Source organism: Geotrypetes seraphini, chromosome 1 (genome assembly GCF_902459505.1).
Source record: "Geotrypetes seraphini chromosome 1, aGeoSer1.1, whole genome shotgun sequence".
Lineage (NCBI taxonomy): Eukaryota > Metazoa > Chordata > Amphibia > Gymnophiona > Dermophiidae > Geotrypetes > Geotrypetes seraphini.
The window spans coordinates 202,184,862-202,202,617 of record NC_047084.1 but is presented as its reverse complement, the minus strand read 5'-3'; the positions used below and the strand labels follow the sequence as shown (position 1 = coordinate 202,202,617).

The window sequence follows — 17,756 nt, the reverse complement described above, 5'->3', positions numbered from 1 at the left end:
TTCATATTTGGATTTCTTCTTGCCGGTGCTCCGCAAGTTCATCCCTTTCATTGATGCTCAGGCTCGATTCGAGTTTGAAGAGGTGGTGGCGACCCTTTCCCAGTTACGCCTGCAGCTGATGCAATCCTCCTACGATGCCTTCGAGCTCTCGGCACGCGCTGCGGCCTGTTCGGTCGCCATGCGTCGCCTGGCATGGCTCCGTACCATTGATATGGATCCGAACCTCCAAGACAGACTTGCAAATGTGCCTTGTGCGGGGGCGGATCTGTTCGATGAGTCTATCGAGACTGTTACTAAGAAGCTTTCGGATCATGAGAAGTCCTTCCAGTCTATCCTGCGGCCTAAACCCAAGCCTCAACAGTCTCGCCCCTCTAGACCGCCTTTGATTTACCAGCGGCGATATCAGCCGAGGCAGGCTCCTCCTGCGAGACAACCTGCGAAGAGACAGCCTCCCCAGAAGCCTCAGCAGAAGCCTCAGATGCCGGCTGCACCCAAGGCTACTCAGCCTTTTTGACTCTCTTCCAGGGAGCATAACCGACCTCGTTCTGTCTCCCCCCGTTTTTCCCATTGGGGGTCGTCTCCATCATTTTTGTCATCGATGGGAGACAATCACCACGGACCTTTGGGTCCTTACCATCGTAAGAGAGGGATACTCTCTTCATTTCCAACGGGTCCCCCCGGACCACCCGCCAAGAGAGTATCCTTCAAACTTGACGCAGACCGCTCTTCTCCTCCAGGAGGCTCAGGCTCTGCTTCGGCTTTGGGCCGTCGAGCCGGTGCCATTGGATCAGCAAAACCTGGGGTTTTACTCCCGGTACTTCCTGGTCCCGAAGAAGACGGGCGATCTGCGTCCCATTTTGGACCTTCGAGTCCTCAACAAGTTTTTGGTCAAGGAGCGGTTCCGTATGCTGACCCTTGCCTCTCTCTATCCCCTCCTCGAGCAGAACGATTGGTTATGCTCTCTGGACCTCAAGGAGGCCTACACTCACATCCCGATTCATCCGGCCTCCCGCAAGTTCCTCAGATTTCGGGTGGGACATCTGCATCTGCAGTATCGAGTGCTTCCATTCGGCCTTTCCTCGTCGCCCAGAGTCTTCACGAAGTGTCTGGTGGTGGTGGCCGCTGCACTCCGGAACATGGGTCTCCAGGTGTTTCCATACCTCGACGACTGGCTCATCAAGGCACCGTCGGCTCCAGAGGTCATTTCGGCGACCTTGACTACCATTTGTTTCCTGCAGAGTTTGGGCTTCGAGATCAACTTTCCCAAGTCACATCTTCAGCCCACCCAGTCTCTCCCCTTTATCGGGGCTGTCCTGGATACCATTCAACTTCGAGCATTCCTTCCTCCTCAACGCATGGATGCTCTCCTTCTACTCTGCCAGTCGGTGTCTTCTCGCCAGTCCATCTCAGCAAGACACATGATGGTCCTCTTGGGCCACATGGCATCTACAGTTCATGTGACGCCTTTTGCCAGACTACATCTCAGAATTCCTCAATGGACCCTGGCATCTCAGTGGACTCAGGTGTCCGACCCGTTGTCTCGTCACATTGTAGTCACTCCTGCTCTACGGCAGTCTCTTCTCTGGTGGATGACCTCTTCAAATCTATCCAGAGGTTTGCTATTTCACTCTCCTCCCCACCAGAAAGTTCTCACGACCGATTCGTCGAACTATGCATGGGGGGCTCATCTGGATGGTCTTCGCACTCAGGGGTTCTGGACCAGTGCGGAACGACTCCATCAAATCAATCTTCTGGAGCTCAGAGCCATCTTCAATGCCCTCCAAGCTTTTCAACATCTGCTTCACGACATGGTGGTCCTTATTCGCACCGACAATCAGGTCGCCATGTATTATATCAACAAACAAGGGGGCACGGGCTCGGCCCCCCTTTGCCAGGAAGCTCTTCGAGTCTGGGATTGGGCGGTCCGCCACAACACCTTCCTCAGAGCTGTCTACATTCAGGGGAAAGACAACGTCTTGGCAGACAAATTGAGTCGTCTTCTCCAGCCTCACGAATGGACGCTACACTCCGACCCCCTTCATCAGATCTTTGCTCAGTGGGGGACGCCTCAGATAGACCTCTTTGCAGCCCCCCACAACTTCAAACTGCCTCAGTTTTGCTCCAGGATCTACACTCCTCTTTGCCTCGAGGCAGACGCCTTTCTACTGGATTGGGGGAATCGCTTCCTATATGCGTTTCCTCCATTTCCTCTCATTCAAAAGACTCTGGTCAAGTTGAGATCAGACCATGCCACCATGATTCTGATTGCTCCTCGGTGGCCCAGACAACCTTGGTACTCCCTTCTACTTCAACTCAGCAGCAGGGAGCCAGTACTTCTTCCAGTGTTTCCTTCACTACTTACTCAACATCAAGGTTCACTACTTCATCCCAACCTGCAGTCCCTCCACCTGACAGATTGGTTCCTTTCAACATAACTCCTCACCAGTTCTCACAAGCAGTGAGGGAGGTCTTGGAAGCTTCCAGGAAGCCTGCTACTCGACAATGCTATTCCCAAAAATGGACTAGATTTTCTTCCTGGTGTATTTCCAATGCTACAGAACCTCAGCGAGCTTCCCTTTCTTCTGTATTGGACTATCTTCTACACCTGTCTCAGTCTGGTCTCAAGTCTACCTCGATACGAGTCCACCTGAGTGCTATTGCGGCTTTCCATCAGCCTCTGCAGGGGAAACCTTTGTCTGCTCATCCTGTGGTTTCCAGATTTATGAAAGGTCTTTTTCATGTCAACCCTCCTATCAAACCTCCTCCTGTGGTTTGGGATCTCAATGTTGTCCTGTCTCATCTAATGAAGCCTCCGTTTGAACCTCTCAACAAGGCTCCACTTAAGTATCTCACCTGGAAGGTGGGTTTTCTGGTGGCCCTAACGTCTGCTCGCCGGGTCAGTGAGCTTCAGGCCCTAGTGGCGGACCCACCGTTCACTGTATTCCATCATGACAAGGTGGTTCTGCGTACACATCCTAAATTCTTGCCTAAAGTGGTCTCTGAATTTCACATCAACCAATCCATCGTGCTTCCAGTGTTCTTTCCAAAGCCTCATTCTCATCCTGGAGAATCTGCTTTACACACTCTGGACTGTAAACGTGCTTTAGCTTTCTACTTGGATCGCACAAAGCCACACAGAACTGCTCCTCAACTTTTCGTCTCCTTTGATCCAAACAAGTTGGGACGACCTGTATCGAAGCGCACCATCTCCAACTGGATGGCGGCTTGTATCTCTTCCTGCTATGCCCAGGCTGGATTATCCCTTCCCTGTAAGGTCACAGCCCATAAGGTCAGAGCAATGGCGGCCTCTGTTGCCTTCCTCAGATCGACACCGATTGAGGAGATTTGTAAGGCTGCCACTTGGTCCTCGGTTCATACATTCACCTCTCATTATTGTCTGGATACTTTCTCCAGACGGGATGGACAGTTTGGCCAAACAGTGTTACAAAATTTGTTCTCTTAAGTTGCCAACTCTCCCACCATCCCATTGGGGTTAGCTTGGAGGTCACCCACTAGTGAGAATACCTGCCTGCTTGTCCTGGGATAAAGCAATGTTACTTACCGTAACAGTTGTTATCCAGGGACAGCAGGCAGCTATTCTCACATCCCACCCACCTCCCTTGGGTTGGCTTCTCAGGCTAGCTTCCTGAACTGAGGAGACACGCCCAGTACATCGGGCGGGAAGGCACTGGCGCATGCGCGGTGCGGGCATCTCGAAACTTCTGAGTTTCTTCAAGCAAGACATGCTTGCAAGATGTCCGTATCGGGGCTCTGTCGGATGACATCACCCACTAGTGAGAATAGCTGCCTGCTGTCCCTGGATAACAACTGTTACGGTAAGTAACATTGCTGTCTTTTTGATATGCTTCTCGAGAGCATAGCCGCTGTTCCTTTATTCCATCCTCTATCTCATCCCTTTGGAGTTAGGCTTCAACTTTATTGCCCTCGCAGGGAACTGTTTACAACAGACCTCTGGGTGCTAACAATTATTCAAGAGGGATACTTTTCTTCACTTTGTCGAAATACCTCTGGATCATCCTCCAAAAGAGTAGTCTTTTCACCCTCGGCAGATGTCCCTTCTTCTTCGGGAGATAGAATCCTTTCTCCTTCTCAATGGCATCGAGAAGATTCTTCCAGGACAGAGGAACCGGAGGGGGGGGGGAGGAGGTGTTACTCCTGGTATTTTCTTGTTCCGAAGAAGATGGGAGATCTTTGTCCAGTCTTGGACCTCAGGGGTCTCAACAAGTTTCTAGTGAAGGAAAAGTTTTGGATGTTATTCCTGGCAACTATATATCCCCTCTTAGATCGCAACGACTGGCTATGCTCTCTGGATCTAAAAGAAGCCTACACTCACATTTCAGTGCATCCAGCCTCCAGGTGATTCCTCCGTTTCCAGGTGGCTCAACACCATTATCAATACAAAGTAATGCCCTTTGACCTTGCATACTCTCCCTGAGTTTTCACCAAGTGCCTGGTGGTAGCAGCAGCTGCATCACTATGGTTTCAGGGACTTCAGGTCGGTCCTTAACTGGACGAATGACTGATCAAGGAACCTAAGTTGCAAGGGGTGACAGTAGCGACTTGTATGATAATTCTCTTCCTTCAACAGTTGGGTTTAAAAATCAATTTTCCCAAATCCCAACTTCAGCCATCTCAAACTCTACACTTCATAGGTGCTCTGCTCAACACCGTTCATCTCAGGGTGTTTCTACCGCAGCAAAGACAAGACAATTTGATCCAGCTTTGCACTCAAACTTATCTGTCTTCAATCTCAGCCAGACAAATGATGGTACTCCTGGGTCACATGACTTCCACAGTGCATGTTACTCCATTTGCGAGGCTTCATCTCAGGATACCTCAATGAGGTCTCGCATCACAGTGGTCTCAAGCATTCGACCCTCTCTCAACACATTACAGTCACTCCTTTGCTTCAACAGTCGCTGCAGTGGTAGATGAACTCTTCCAATCTGTCCAGAGGATTGTTGTTCCATACCCTCCTCATCAGAAAATTCTGATAACAGACTTGTCCACTTATGCTTGGGGTGCTCATGTGACGGTCTTCACACGCAAGGTCACTGGTCTGCCCAGTACTGCTTTTGTCATATAAATCTGTTGGAACTCAGAGTGATCTACAATGCTCTCGGAGCTTTTCAGTATATTGTGACCAACACCGTCCTTATCCGCCTGGATAATTAGATCACGATGTGTTACATAAACAAATAAGGAGGCAGGGTGTCCCTCCGTCTGTCTTAGGAGGCCCAGAAGATTTGGAATTGCGCCATTGCTCACAATATATTTCTGAAAGCAATATTCACTCAAGGATAACCAAATTCTCTTGTAGACAAACTCAGAAGATGTCGTTAACCACATGAGTGGACACTTAACTCTGCAGTTCTGCGTCCCATATTTTCTCAGTGAGGAACTCCTTGGATAGACTTGTTTGTGTGTCCCCCCCCCCCCCAACACAATCTGCCCTAGTTTAGTTCCTGGCAGTACTGTCCTCACCGTCTGCAAGCGGATGCTTTTCTACTGGATTGGACTCACAATTTCTCTATGGTTTTCCTCCAATCTCTCTCATTCTCAAAACGCTTTTCAAGCTCAAGCAGGAATCAGTCACCATGATCTTTATAGCTCCTCGGTGGCTCAGACAACCCTGGTTTTCCCTGTTACTTCAACTCAGTATGAAGGAACCAATTCCTCTTCAAATTTTCCTGTCTCTTCTCAAGCAGAATCACAGATCTCTTCTGCATCCCAGTCTTGCAGTGTTGCACCTGTCAGCTTGGTGCCTCAGCCTAACATCAGCTGGTGCTCATCTTTCTGAGCCTGTCAAGCTAATCTTGGAGACATCCAGAAAACAGACCACGCAGCAGTGTTACCAGTAGAAATTAACTACAACAATCATTTGGCATTCCAATATAGGTAGTTGCAGTTGAAGCAGGCCATTCGGAGTGGGTTCCCTGAATGGAAATTTTAAAAAAATCATTACAGCTTGCAGATCCTTTGCTACCAGACAGATTTAGTAGGACATCAGGCTGCCCAGTGGTATAAATTAATTTCTAATTTTTTGAATAAAAAGCCAAAAAATAGTCTTAGAGACATTTGTAGCATCGAGATAAAACAGTATATTTCTGTATCTTGTTGGCCACGAATTTGGTCTTGGAGGTTGAAGTGTACAAGGTCAGCATCTATGAGACAAACTTGGTTATTTTTATTGCATAGGATTTTTTGGACCCCAGTTCGTTTACAAAACTTAGATAATTCCAGGTCTAATAGATGTTGGCATTGTCATAATGATATAGGGGCTTTGGATCATCTGTTATATTATTGTCCTTTGATTCTTAATTTCTAGAAATCAGTTTGGGACAAATTAATCTTATTCTTGATTCAGCAATTCCCATAACATATGAAGCCATAATCTGTGGTACGCTTTTACATGTCAAGCCTTCTTTGGATAAATATATAAAGTCAACTTTTTATGATAATGACGGGAATAGCTATCCAATTGATTACACATAATTGGAAGAGGTATGACAGACTAAATTACGTTTTGGTGGACAAATGTTTGTACAACATATAAATATGGAAAAATGAATGCAGAGTGTTTGGGGTTTAGCAGTACATTTAATAGAGTGTGGAGTCCATTGACTATATTTGTAACATCATAATAATTTTTTTTATTTTTATTTTTTGAAGGTTGGTAGAATTCCTTACATATCCAGGGGAGGGAGGGGGGAGGGAAAGATATTTTGTTTATTAAAATACTTAATTATAATATTATAATTAAATAATTTGTCTTATTGTAGTAATTTGGTAAGGGGGAGAAAATGATTGTTCTAAGTATAAATTGTATGTTTAATAATGCATTTTATGAAATATTTATGTTCAGATAATTGTATTGCATTGTCAAAGTTTAAAAATCAAAGATTTAAAAAAAAAAAAAAAAAAAAAAGAACTTAACACGGCTTTCCACCTGGATAACACCTGTTATGGTAACTGTGCGTTCAATACCATCGATTCGCCATATTGTCTATGACACCACACGTAAAACTATTTTTTTGGGTTGTGGCACCAACTCTTTGGAATGCCCTTCCCACTAATCTGAGAAAAGAAGATTGTCTATCCAGATTTAAAGCAAGTTGTAAGACATTTCTGTTTAAAGATGCTTATGATATATAGGATGACTTTACCCTTTCTCGCACAAGCACCTACATTCTTGTTACTCCTTTTCCTTATGTGCCATCCTTTTAAACTTTTTTTTTTTTCTAAATTATAATTTAGTTTCCTTCCCTCCTTATGTATCAAATTCTATCTACATGTTGTCTTTTATGGTCTTTGTTTTTATCACCCTTATTTTATGTTTTTAAACAGTGAATTGTAAAGTGCTTAGATTCTGAGATAGGAAGTATGTCAATTAATTAATAAACTTGAAACATTGTAATATCATGAACTTATTCTTTAGGTCAGTGTTGGAGGTATGTGGCCTGACCGCCACCGGAGATCCCTCCCTACCCGCCCACTGCTGAAGCCACTGATGGGCATTCTTCCCTCCCTGCCTGCCTGCCCACCCGCTGCTCCACCCCCACCCTCGAAGCCGACCCTGTTACTTTGCAGCTGGACTGGCTGCCTCCTCCCCCAGCAGCATTCCGTGCAGAGATGCATGCAGTGACACACGCTGTGTAGCGGACCCGGAACCTTCTTTCCGATGTCAGAGGGAAGGCTTTTGTGAGCCAGCCACATGCAGCGGGTAAATCGCTGCATGCACCGTTGTTGCTGGAGAAGAATGGAGTGAGTCCAGCTCCAACAAAGTAACAGGGTTGGCTTTGGGGGGAGGGGTGTAAAGCGAGCAGCTATGCAGGGAGGGATTCCTGGAAGCTGCTTCTGCTGGGAGTGGGTAGGCAGGGATCCCCAGTGGTGCTTGTGGCTTCTGTGAACAGTTTGGCTTTGCGGGAGGGGCGTAGGCGGGGCTGGCAGGGATCCCCGGCATGCAACTTAATTCTGTTGATGGATCGGCTTCGGGGGAGAGGGCTGCGGCTGGGCTGGGCAGGCAGGGATCCCCGGCATGCAACTTAATTTTGGGACAAATCTGGATGGCAGGGAAGGGGCACAAATTCTACACAGAAGGAAGGGAGGGTGTATGAAAATGGGACACAAAGGGAGAATTAATGGGCATGAGTGTGTGAGAGATGGTGCACAAGGGAAAAGAAAGAAAGGAAAATTGGGCATATATATAGAGAGAGGAGTGAGATACAGATGCATGGGGAATAGAAGGATGAGAGTGAGAAATGTTGGATATAGTATTGGAGAGGTCAGATTGAAGGGGATGCAAGGGGGAGGAATGTTGGACATAGTGATGGAGGGAGAAATGTGGCATTGTGTTGGAAAGGGCTGATAGAAGGAGAAATGGGCATAGGACTGGTGGGCATTGGTGAAAAATGCACGTTATCCAGGGGATGAGAGAGGGAGAAATGTTGGATGTGGCAGTAGAGGGGGTGGGAGAGATGCCTGGATCTCTCAAGACAGATGGACAATGAGAGAGAGAGAGGGGGAGAGAGAGAGTGTGACATATTGCCAATAGGGGTAGAGGAGAGAGGGAGAAAAGTTGGACTCATGGAAGGACAGAGAGATGTTGGTTGAGAAAGGGAATGGGGTCCGGAGGAGAGAAAGTGTGCAGGAGGCAGAAAGAAAGACATATTGGATGCACAGTCAAAAGGAAATGCAACCAGAGACTCATGAAATCACCAAAGGTAGGAAAAATAATTGTATTTTCAATTTAGTGATCAAAATGTCAGTTTTCTGAATTTATGAAAATGTCAGTTTTGTGAATTTATATCCGCTGTCTATTTTTCTCTACCTGTCTATTTTTCTATAGTTGTTACTGAGGTGATATTGCATATTTTGAAGTTATCTGCCTTGACTTCATTGAACCCCCTCCCGAATATAAATTATAATTAACATTTTCTCTGCGTACACTGTGCTTTGTGGTTTTTTTTAAAAATTTTGTTGTTACCATTATGTATCAATAAGATTATATTGTGTGTGTATGAAAAATGATGGAAGAAATTGTGTTCAATTAGTACTATTATTATGGGTGTGGGGATGGGGTCTGGGGTGGAGCTTGGCGGGTCTGGGGCAGAGCTTGGGTGGAGCTTAGGCGGGTTTACTTGGTTGGTATTTGTTAGGCTTAGGGGGTACTTTTCTTGAAGAAGTTGAGAAACATTGCTTTAGGTAATTAGCTTTTCTTTATATAGTCCATTTTAAGTCAAGGTATTCATACTTAAAACTGAAACCTTTTGAGAACAGATAATCCAAAGTAAGGTTCTTTAATTTGGTAGACATGTTAATACACTTCCTGACTCTTGTTAATGGATGAGTGCCAGAGTTTTGTAAAAGTTGACAAAACTAAAAAAGGTTTGAGAGCATTGGATTGCATTGTAGTAATACTTATGAGCACCAGAGTTGACAAAAACAGACTTTAGATCTATAGGGCATGATATTTGAGCCTGCACAAAATCTGAAACAAAGTTTAACCATATTACTTTCTTCCTAGCTATCCACACCTACTATTAGGAACTGTCTGACTAAACAGCCTCCAGTAGCTGCTTCAACTCCAGGTGTACATGAAACTAATATATCAGAACTGCAGGCAATACCAGATCCTGAAGACTCAACAGCTGTAGACAGTGAGGTATTACTTGTCATTTGTGATTGAAGCATGCATTATTGTATATGTAAAAGGTATTTTTTTAACAAAGACCCTCCTGTATCGTATGTACTTAACTGTAATAAAACATTCTAATATTTAAGTTAAATATTAAGAATTTTTCAATATGAGGCTCTTTTTCAAATATGATACATTGGGTGCCTTTTAGCTATTTAATTATCTATTGGGTTGTTAAGAAATTCTTATGTTTTGTAGGTCTTAGAAATCCCAAACCTTTCACTGTTCTATGCAGTTAAGCATGCTGGTGCTCTAGTAGATTAGCAAAAGCTGGAAAGGTACTCAAAATCCCACTGCTTCAGCCCTTTGGAAGTGCCATGCGACACCTCATAATTGATGTCTCTCTGCATAATGCAATGACAAGCTTAGGACAGGATAATTTGTATGATACCATGCTATGCTCCTTGCGAGTTCTTGACAAATCCCAGGTGCCAAGTAGCCATAGTACCTAGAATTTGCACTGTGACAGCAGTATACTTATGCCTTTGAATTTTTTTCTGCCATTTCTTTTGAAGAAAACATAGTAACATAGTAGATGACAGCAGATAAAGACCCGAATGGTCCATCTAGTCTGCCCAAGCTGAAGCCCTCCCCAGCCCATCCTCAACCAAACGGCCATATACAGATACAGACCATGCAAGTCTGCCCAGTACTGGCTTTTTTTCTTCAATATTTACTATTATTTTCTGATTCATTGTTCTCCCACATGTCCCAGTACTCATTTTGGCCTTAAGTTTGAGCCCTGCAGTGCAGCATCTTCCAGCTGGTCTTGTGGTCTCGAATCCCGTGAAACCAGCTGTAAGTTCCTGCTAAATGCACTTCGCCCGAATCAACCAGTCGTCCAGGTAGGGGTGCACCAGAATGCCCTCCCGACTGCAATGCCACGACGACCACCATCACCTTGGCAAACATCTGGGGAGTTGTGGCCAGGTCAAAGGGAAGTGCACAGAACTGACAGTGCTGACCCAAGATCACAAAGCGAAGGAAGCGCTGATGAGAGGCCCGAATGGAAACATGCATGTAGGCCTCCGTCACAGCGAGAGAAGTCAGGAACTCCCCAGGCTGAACTGCCAGGACAGACTGCAGTATGTCCATGCAAAAAAATGGAATTCTGAGAGCCCTGTTAACCCCTGTTTAAAATCGATGATGGGCCGAAAGGTCCCCCTCCTTCTTGGGCCCCACAAATGAAATGGCATACCAGCCGGTGCCGCACTCCTGAGGGGACACTGGACAACCGCTTTGAGATCTAGCAAGCGCTGAAGGGTCTGGCGAAAGGCTAGTGTCTCCCATGCCACCTGACACGGAAAGGCTAGATATGATCTGGCAGTTAGCGGGCTAGAGAGCACACGGGTTACGGCTCGGGTGGTGGAGTTTCTCCAGTCGCTGGGCTGGGTGGTCAACTTTTCCAAGAGTTGGTTGGTCCCAGCTCAGCATCTGGAGTAACTTGGGATTTTGTTCGATACCTCCTTCGGGAAGGCCTTCCTTCCAGAGGCCTGGGTAAGCAATTTGGAATCTCAGATTCACCTCCTTATGGCATCTCGGTGTCCTTGGGTGCAGGATTTCCTCCAAGTCTTGGGGTCGATGGGGGCATCCCTGGACGTGGTGAGGTGGGTGCGGGCCCACATGCGTCCTCTTCAGTATGCTCTGCTCCAGAGGTGGTCACCTCAGAGGTACAGTTTGGATGTCCATGTCCCTCTGCGAGGCTTGGCGCACTGCAGTCTTCGTTGGTGGCTCCAAACCTTTCATCGGGTTCACGGGGTGAGTCTGGATCTACTGCAGTGGACGGTGCTTCTCACGAATGCCAGTCTCCTTAGTTGGGGAGGGCTCAGTGTCTAGGTCACTCAGCTCAGGGCACCTGGTCCACGGAGGAGGCGTCCTGGTCAGTCATTGTGTTTGTGACCAGAGCTGTCCATCTGGCGCTGTTAGCCTTCCGCTCCCTTTTAATGGGCAAGTCAGTCAGAGTTCTGTCGGACAATGCCATGGCGGTGGCTTATGTCAATCGTCAGGGAGGCACCAAGAGCACTCAGGTGGTGCAGGAGGCATCTTGGCTCAGGCGTTGGGTGGAGTCTCACATTCTGGACCTCTTGGCCTCTCACATAGCCGGGGTGGAGAATGTTCAGGCAGACTTCCTCAGTCATCACATCTTAGATCTCGGAGAGTGGTGTTTCAGCCCCATGGCCTTTCAGTTGATAGTCAGACTTGGTGTCAGCCCCTGATGGCCACGAGTGGCAACACCAAAGTGCCCCGCTTCTTCAGTCGTCACAGGGACAGTCTGGCCAAGGGTCTGGATGCTCTGGTTCAACCATGGCCAACAGAGGGGCTGTTGTACGTGTTTCCTCCGTGGCCATTTAGTGAGCAGTGTTCTTCTCCGCATTGTTCACCATCCGGGTCTGGTGGTTCTGGTTGCTCCGGATTGGCCTCGACGTCCGTGGTATGCGGATCTGGTGAGGCATCTGGTGGTGGATCCTCTGCCTCTCTTGGATGACCTTCTGACGCAGGGTCCTATTCCCATGTTCGACCCGTCTCCTTTCTGTCTTTTGGCTTGGCTCTTGAAAGGGGTCACCTAGGTAAGAAGGGGTATTCAGATAAAGTGATCTCTACTATCTTGGGGTCCCTGAGGCTTTCTACCTCTCAGGCTTATGTGCGGGTTTGGAGTCTCTTTGAGGGGTGGTGCCAGGCATGGGGTGTGGTCTCTTTTCGTGCTTCCCTGCCTACCATCCTAGAGTTTTTGCAAGATGGACTGGATAGAGGACTGGCTTGGTCTTCTCTCCAGGTTCAGCTTGTGGCCTTGTCAGCCTTTCGTGGGTTAGTGAAAGGTCAGCGTTTGACAGCCATTCCTGATGTGATTCACTTTTTGCGGGCGGCCAAGTTGATCAGGCCTCCCGTGCGGCCCTCTGTTCCATCTTGGGATCTCAATCTGGTTCTGTCTGTTCTGGTGCGCCCGCCTTTTGAACCGTTGGGCGGCTGCTCTTTGAAGGACCTTACTCTGAAGGCTGTCTTTTTGGTGGCCATTACTTCAGCTAGGTGTGTTTCTGAGCTGTAGTTTTCTCTTGTAGGGCTCCCTTCTTGGAGCTTTCTAGGGAGCGGGTTGTCCTTGAGTCCTGTTCCTTCCTTTTTGCCAAAAGTAGTTTCTCCTTTTCATGTCAATCAATCTGTAGTCCTCCCGGTGTTGGGTAGTCGAGAGGGCTCTTCTGAGCAAGACAACTGCACACGTTGGATATTGGTCGAGTCATTCGCTTTTATGTGCAGTGGACCCAGGAGATCAGGAAATCAGATCGTGTTTGTCCTTCTGGCTGGTCCTCTTAAGGGGGCTGGCGCCTCTAAGGCTACTATTGCGCGCTGGATCACGGAGACTATTGCTTCCGCTTATCTTCTGAGACAGAAGCCTGTTCCGGAATTTCTCAAGACTCATTCCACTCAGGGTCAGGTGGCTTCTTGGGCTGAGTCTTTGCTCATGTCTCCAGTGGACATTTGTATGGCTGCAATTTGGTCTTCCTTGCATTCTTTTGTCAGACTCTACCGGGTAGATGTTCAGACACGTCGGGAAGCGGTGTTCGGTGAGCTTGTTCTGGTGTCGGCCCTTCGGGGGTCCCGCCCGTGATGGGGACTGCTTTGTTACGTCCAATTCGTAAATATTAACCTCTACTGGTCTGGAGAGTGCTAAAGAAGGAGAAATTAGGTTCTTACCTGCTAGTTTACTTTCTTTTAGCTTCTCCAGACCAGTAGAGGTCCACTACCCTGTCTGTTGTTGTGTTGTTGAGGCTGTTGTGCGGGCAGTTTTGTTTTTTGCTGTGGGTTCTAGTATTTTTCTAGGGCCAGGGAGAATTAATGAAGAGCGGCTGTGGGGACATTTTTCTTCTAGTATCTCTCCTCTGCATTTCCAACAGCATTTGAGTATGTTAGTTGTTACTCCTATTCGGAGTATTGTTTATTTGTGTTTCCAGTTCTTAGTTCTGCTTGGCTATTTTGGCAAACTGATAGGAATAAAGAAGGGGATATCTTATGTACTGTTCCACAGTTTAGTTTTCAGTCACCACCTGCTGGTCATAATTGGATATATACCCACTCGTAAAGATTAACCTCTACTGGTCTGGAGAAGCTAAAAGAAAGTAAATTAGCAGGTAAGAACCTAATTTCTCCTTTTGCATCATCTGTAAAAGGAACTGTCTCATAACTGATAGCATAGCTTGTGGAAAGTACACTGATGGCTTCTGCCAGAAGCATGCAGTGTTAGTTTGAGACTGATTTATTAAACTTGGCCTGTAGATGCAGAATGGAAAAGAGCCATAGTAAATCAATTTTTGAGAATTATGAAGGGTTTCTCTCCTCAGTCATGAACATGGGAGGGGGGGACAGACTGGGATAAAAAGGACAATGGCTGAGGCCTCTTACTTCTTTGTTTTTGGGCTGTCTCAGATTTAAACCAAGTTTACTGAGATCTGCCTCTATACATTTGGTTAGGAAGTACTGTTTGATGAATCTTAGAGTAAACTTCTTGTTTTTGTTCTTTTTTTAATCTAGTTTCGTTAGTACTACTGTAGCAAGACTAAATCAAATGCTTTATTTAGCTTTGGTCTGAGATAAGGAGACACCAGATTTTGAGGGAAGAACTACGACAGAGAAGGAAGCACCTTGAGACTTTAATGGCTGAACATCAAAGGCGGAAAGGGAGAGGAGAAACTGTATCAGCTGCCGCATCTGTTAGGAGTGATGGCTCAGACACACTCTGCACTCAGCAACAGAGCAGGACTGAAAAGTAAGAGATTTTATTTTTCTATATTTTTTTACGTATATACATTGATTTATTTTTTTGAAGGCAGTGTACAGCAAGAATAAGATAAACATAATCAAATCAATTACAGCAGTAGAATTATAAATAGTACATAGTGTGGCATAGTTTGCTCTTTAAAATATCAACGCAATATGAAATAAAACATTTTAATATAAGGCATCTAATTTATTGAAAATTGAATGTGAAGTCAGAAAGTTGCATGAATATTATCTGTTACGGTAGGAGTAGTTAAGTCCTATTACAGTATGTGTAGATGATATTAATCCTTATGTGTGTGACAAGCAAATTGGCTCTTCTCCAAAGCCTTTAACGGAAGAATCAGCTAAGATTTCACCTACTTCTTGAACTAGATATTTTGCATCAAAGCACTTTTTGAATGCTTTCCTGAGGATGGAAGTTATTCCATAGAAGATTCATTGAATGCTCCTAAAATATTGTTAGTGGTTGAGGCATGTTAAGATGTAGTACACGAGTGCTAAATCTATGGTTTACATGTCATTTCTAGTCTGCTGTGATTTTTATCTGACTTGTTATCCTGGACAATAGCGCTGCTCGATTTCCGATTTGAATCGAATTGGATTTTTTTTAAAATCGGACTTCAGCTCTTCTAAAGCAGGAGCAGCAGCGCTGCATCTTGCTGGCCGTCCACTACCGCTATTACTCCTGCTTGAGGGGGGAGGGTAAGTCGGGAAGTGCTGCAGTGTCCTCTGGCTTCCCCCCGGCCTTAATTACAGCAGTGGAGCAGCCTGCAGAGAGGATCGCCAGTGCTGTAACAATCCTTGCAGGCTGCTGTCGTCCTCAGGAGCACGTTCCCTCTGCCGCAGTCCCTCCCCTCCTTTGATGTCATGGGCAGGACATGGCAGATTGAATGTGCTCCTGAGGATGACAGCAGCCTTCAAGGATCACTGAAGCACAGACGATCCTCTCTGCAGGCTCCTCCGCTGATGTAATTAAGTAAAAGTAAGACCGGGAGGCCAGGGGGGAACATGCAGGCCTTCGGGGGAGAGGGGCCCAGGTATAGAAGTATACAGAGGGATGGAGGGAAGGGGGAGTTCAAAGAGACGTGCATATGCCATACTGGGAGGGGGGAAGAAATAATGGGTCTAAAAACAGGAGAAGGAGGGAGATGGTGAACAATGGAGGGAGGTAACAAAGGAGGGAAGGAACAAAGAGAGAGAGGTTGGACACAAGGGATGGTGTGGAGGGGGGTGGGGGATAGAGAATACTGGATAGGAGGGTAGTTGGGAAGAGAATGGGGAGAGATGATGAACCCTGGGGTGGTGGGGAAGGAGGGAGAGAGAGATGCTGGATAAAAGGGTAGTTGAGAAAAGGAGAGATGGTTGATCTGGGGATGGTGGGATCCATCGCTGCAGCTGCGGGGATGGAGACAAAAAAAAAGAAAAGATGCCAAACCTCCGGGGGAGGGAAGGGAGACAAAAGGGGAGGGCAGAGATGGAATACGGTTAGTACCGAGAGAGAAGAAAACGATAAATGGGCAAGCAAGTTATTTGAAGACAATCAGAGCGTGGGACCAACATGATTTAAATAATGACCAGACAACAAAAGGTAGAGTTGGTGTTAGATCGCGAAAGTGAGCTAGGATTTAACAGAGAGAGTAAAAGTCTTTATCCCAGGACAAGCAGGCAGCTATTCTCACATGTGGATGACATCATCCACGGAGCCCGGATGCGGACAGCCTCGCAAGCGGACTTGCTTGTAGAAAACTTGAGAAGTTTCAAGTCTGCCGCACCGCGTATGTGCGAATGCCTTCCTGACCAGCCCAGGGTGCATCTCCTCAGTTCTCAGTTTTCCACGGAGCCGAGAAGTCCGTCTTTGACGCTTTGCACTGAACTTATTTCGCTTCGTGCCTTCTCTCACTGCGGCTCGTGCCTTATTTTTCTTATTACCGTGTCGCTGTGTTTTTTCTTTTGATTATTTAAAAAAAAATTATTATTTGTCGACTGACTGGCGGGGCCTTCTGCACGCCCTCAGCCTGCGAGCTTCTACTCTGCAGCTGCTATTTTTCCTTCTATGTCCCGGCCTGTCATGGGCTTCAAGAAGTGTAGCCAGTGCAAGTGTGCGATCTCCCTCACTGACCCTCACCGCTGGTATCATCAGTGTTTGGGGCCTGAACATTGCCCGGAATCGTGTGTTCGCTGTGCTACCCTTCAACTTCGAGCCCTCAAACAAACTTCGTCGAGTTCAAGTAGAGAAGATTTTCAGTATGGAAACCCCTGCTACACCCTCGACCTCGACCTCCGAATCAGTCAGGCCTGCTGCGGGGTGTCCTCCTGCCTCCATGACTCCGACCTCGAGTCTCATCAGACCTTACTCGTTTGGAACATCCTCGACCTTGAGTAAATCTGCCATGTCTTCTCCTGAGCTTCCCTCAGGTCAGATACCTCAACAGATGGTTCCGGCGGTGGTCCTCAAGCTACCCAAGCATCATTCCTCCAAGTCGAAGCATGCTTCCTCTGGCACCTCAGAACCTTTAGCCTCAGCAAGTAGTCCAGTTTCAGACTCGTATCCACAATTGCAGGCTACCATGCAGACCATTTTAGAGCAGGAATTTGTTCTGTTACTGAGCAAATACAGTCCTGCCTCAACTTTGCTTCCTGCAGTCCAGCCTGGGCACTCAGCAGTCTCACAAGAGGTCGAGTTCTTGCCTGTGCCTCAAGCTGAATTTACACAATCTATGCATGGAGTTGAGTCTTTGCAAGTGTCTGGTCTGGAATCTTCACATTCTATGCAAGGAGTCGAGTCTTTGTGAGTATCTTGACTGGAATCCTTACACTCCATATATGGAGCTGAGTCTTTGGGAGTGCTTCGAGATTCCTCGATCCAAACCACTGAGTCTATGGGGTTTCGATCTACAACTTCCAGCCCTATTCCCTCACCAAAGGCATTGCTCGTTTCAAGGCACAGGGCGAGGTCTGCTCGACCTCGCACGAGACCTGCTTACAAGCAGTACTCTCGTCGCCGGTCGAGGCCCTCATCGAGGCGCAGGTCCTCTTCCAGAGAGAAGCCTTTCAGCTTTTCGAGGCCTCCAACTCCTCGATCGAGGACCCCGATAGTGGAACCTGAGGGCTCAGCTGATTCTAATGCCTCGTCCCAGTCTGTCTATTCACTGGGATACCAATACTCCAGAGTAGTGCTGCCCGATTCACGATTCCAATCGGTCCACCGATTCACTTCGGGTGAATCAATTCGAATCGACTCAAAACAAAAAAAATCGGCTTCCAGATT

General features: G+C 46.9%; 1 protein-coding gene across 15 annotated transcripts in view; it reads left to right on the top strand.

Moving 5' to 3' along the window:
- The window catches only part of PCM1 (pericentriolar material 1), an 869,560-nt gene that overhangs the window by 380,657 nt on the left and 471,147 nt on the right, over positions 1-17,756 (top strand). For all 15 annotated transcript variants that reach the window (XM_033944006.1, XM_033944000.1, XM_033944047.1 and 12 more), the window contains 2 exons: positions 9,548-9,685; positions 14,287-14,474. In XM_033944006.1, the coding sequence (XP_033799897.1) occupies positions 9,548-9,685; positions 14,287-14,474 (326 nt within the window). The remainder of the gene's footprint in view (positions 1-9,547; positions 9,686-14,286; positions 14,475-17,756) is intronic.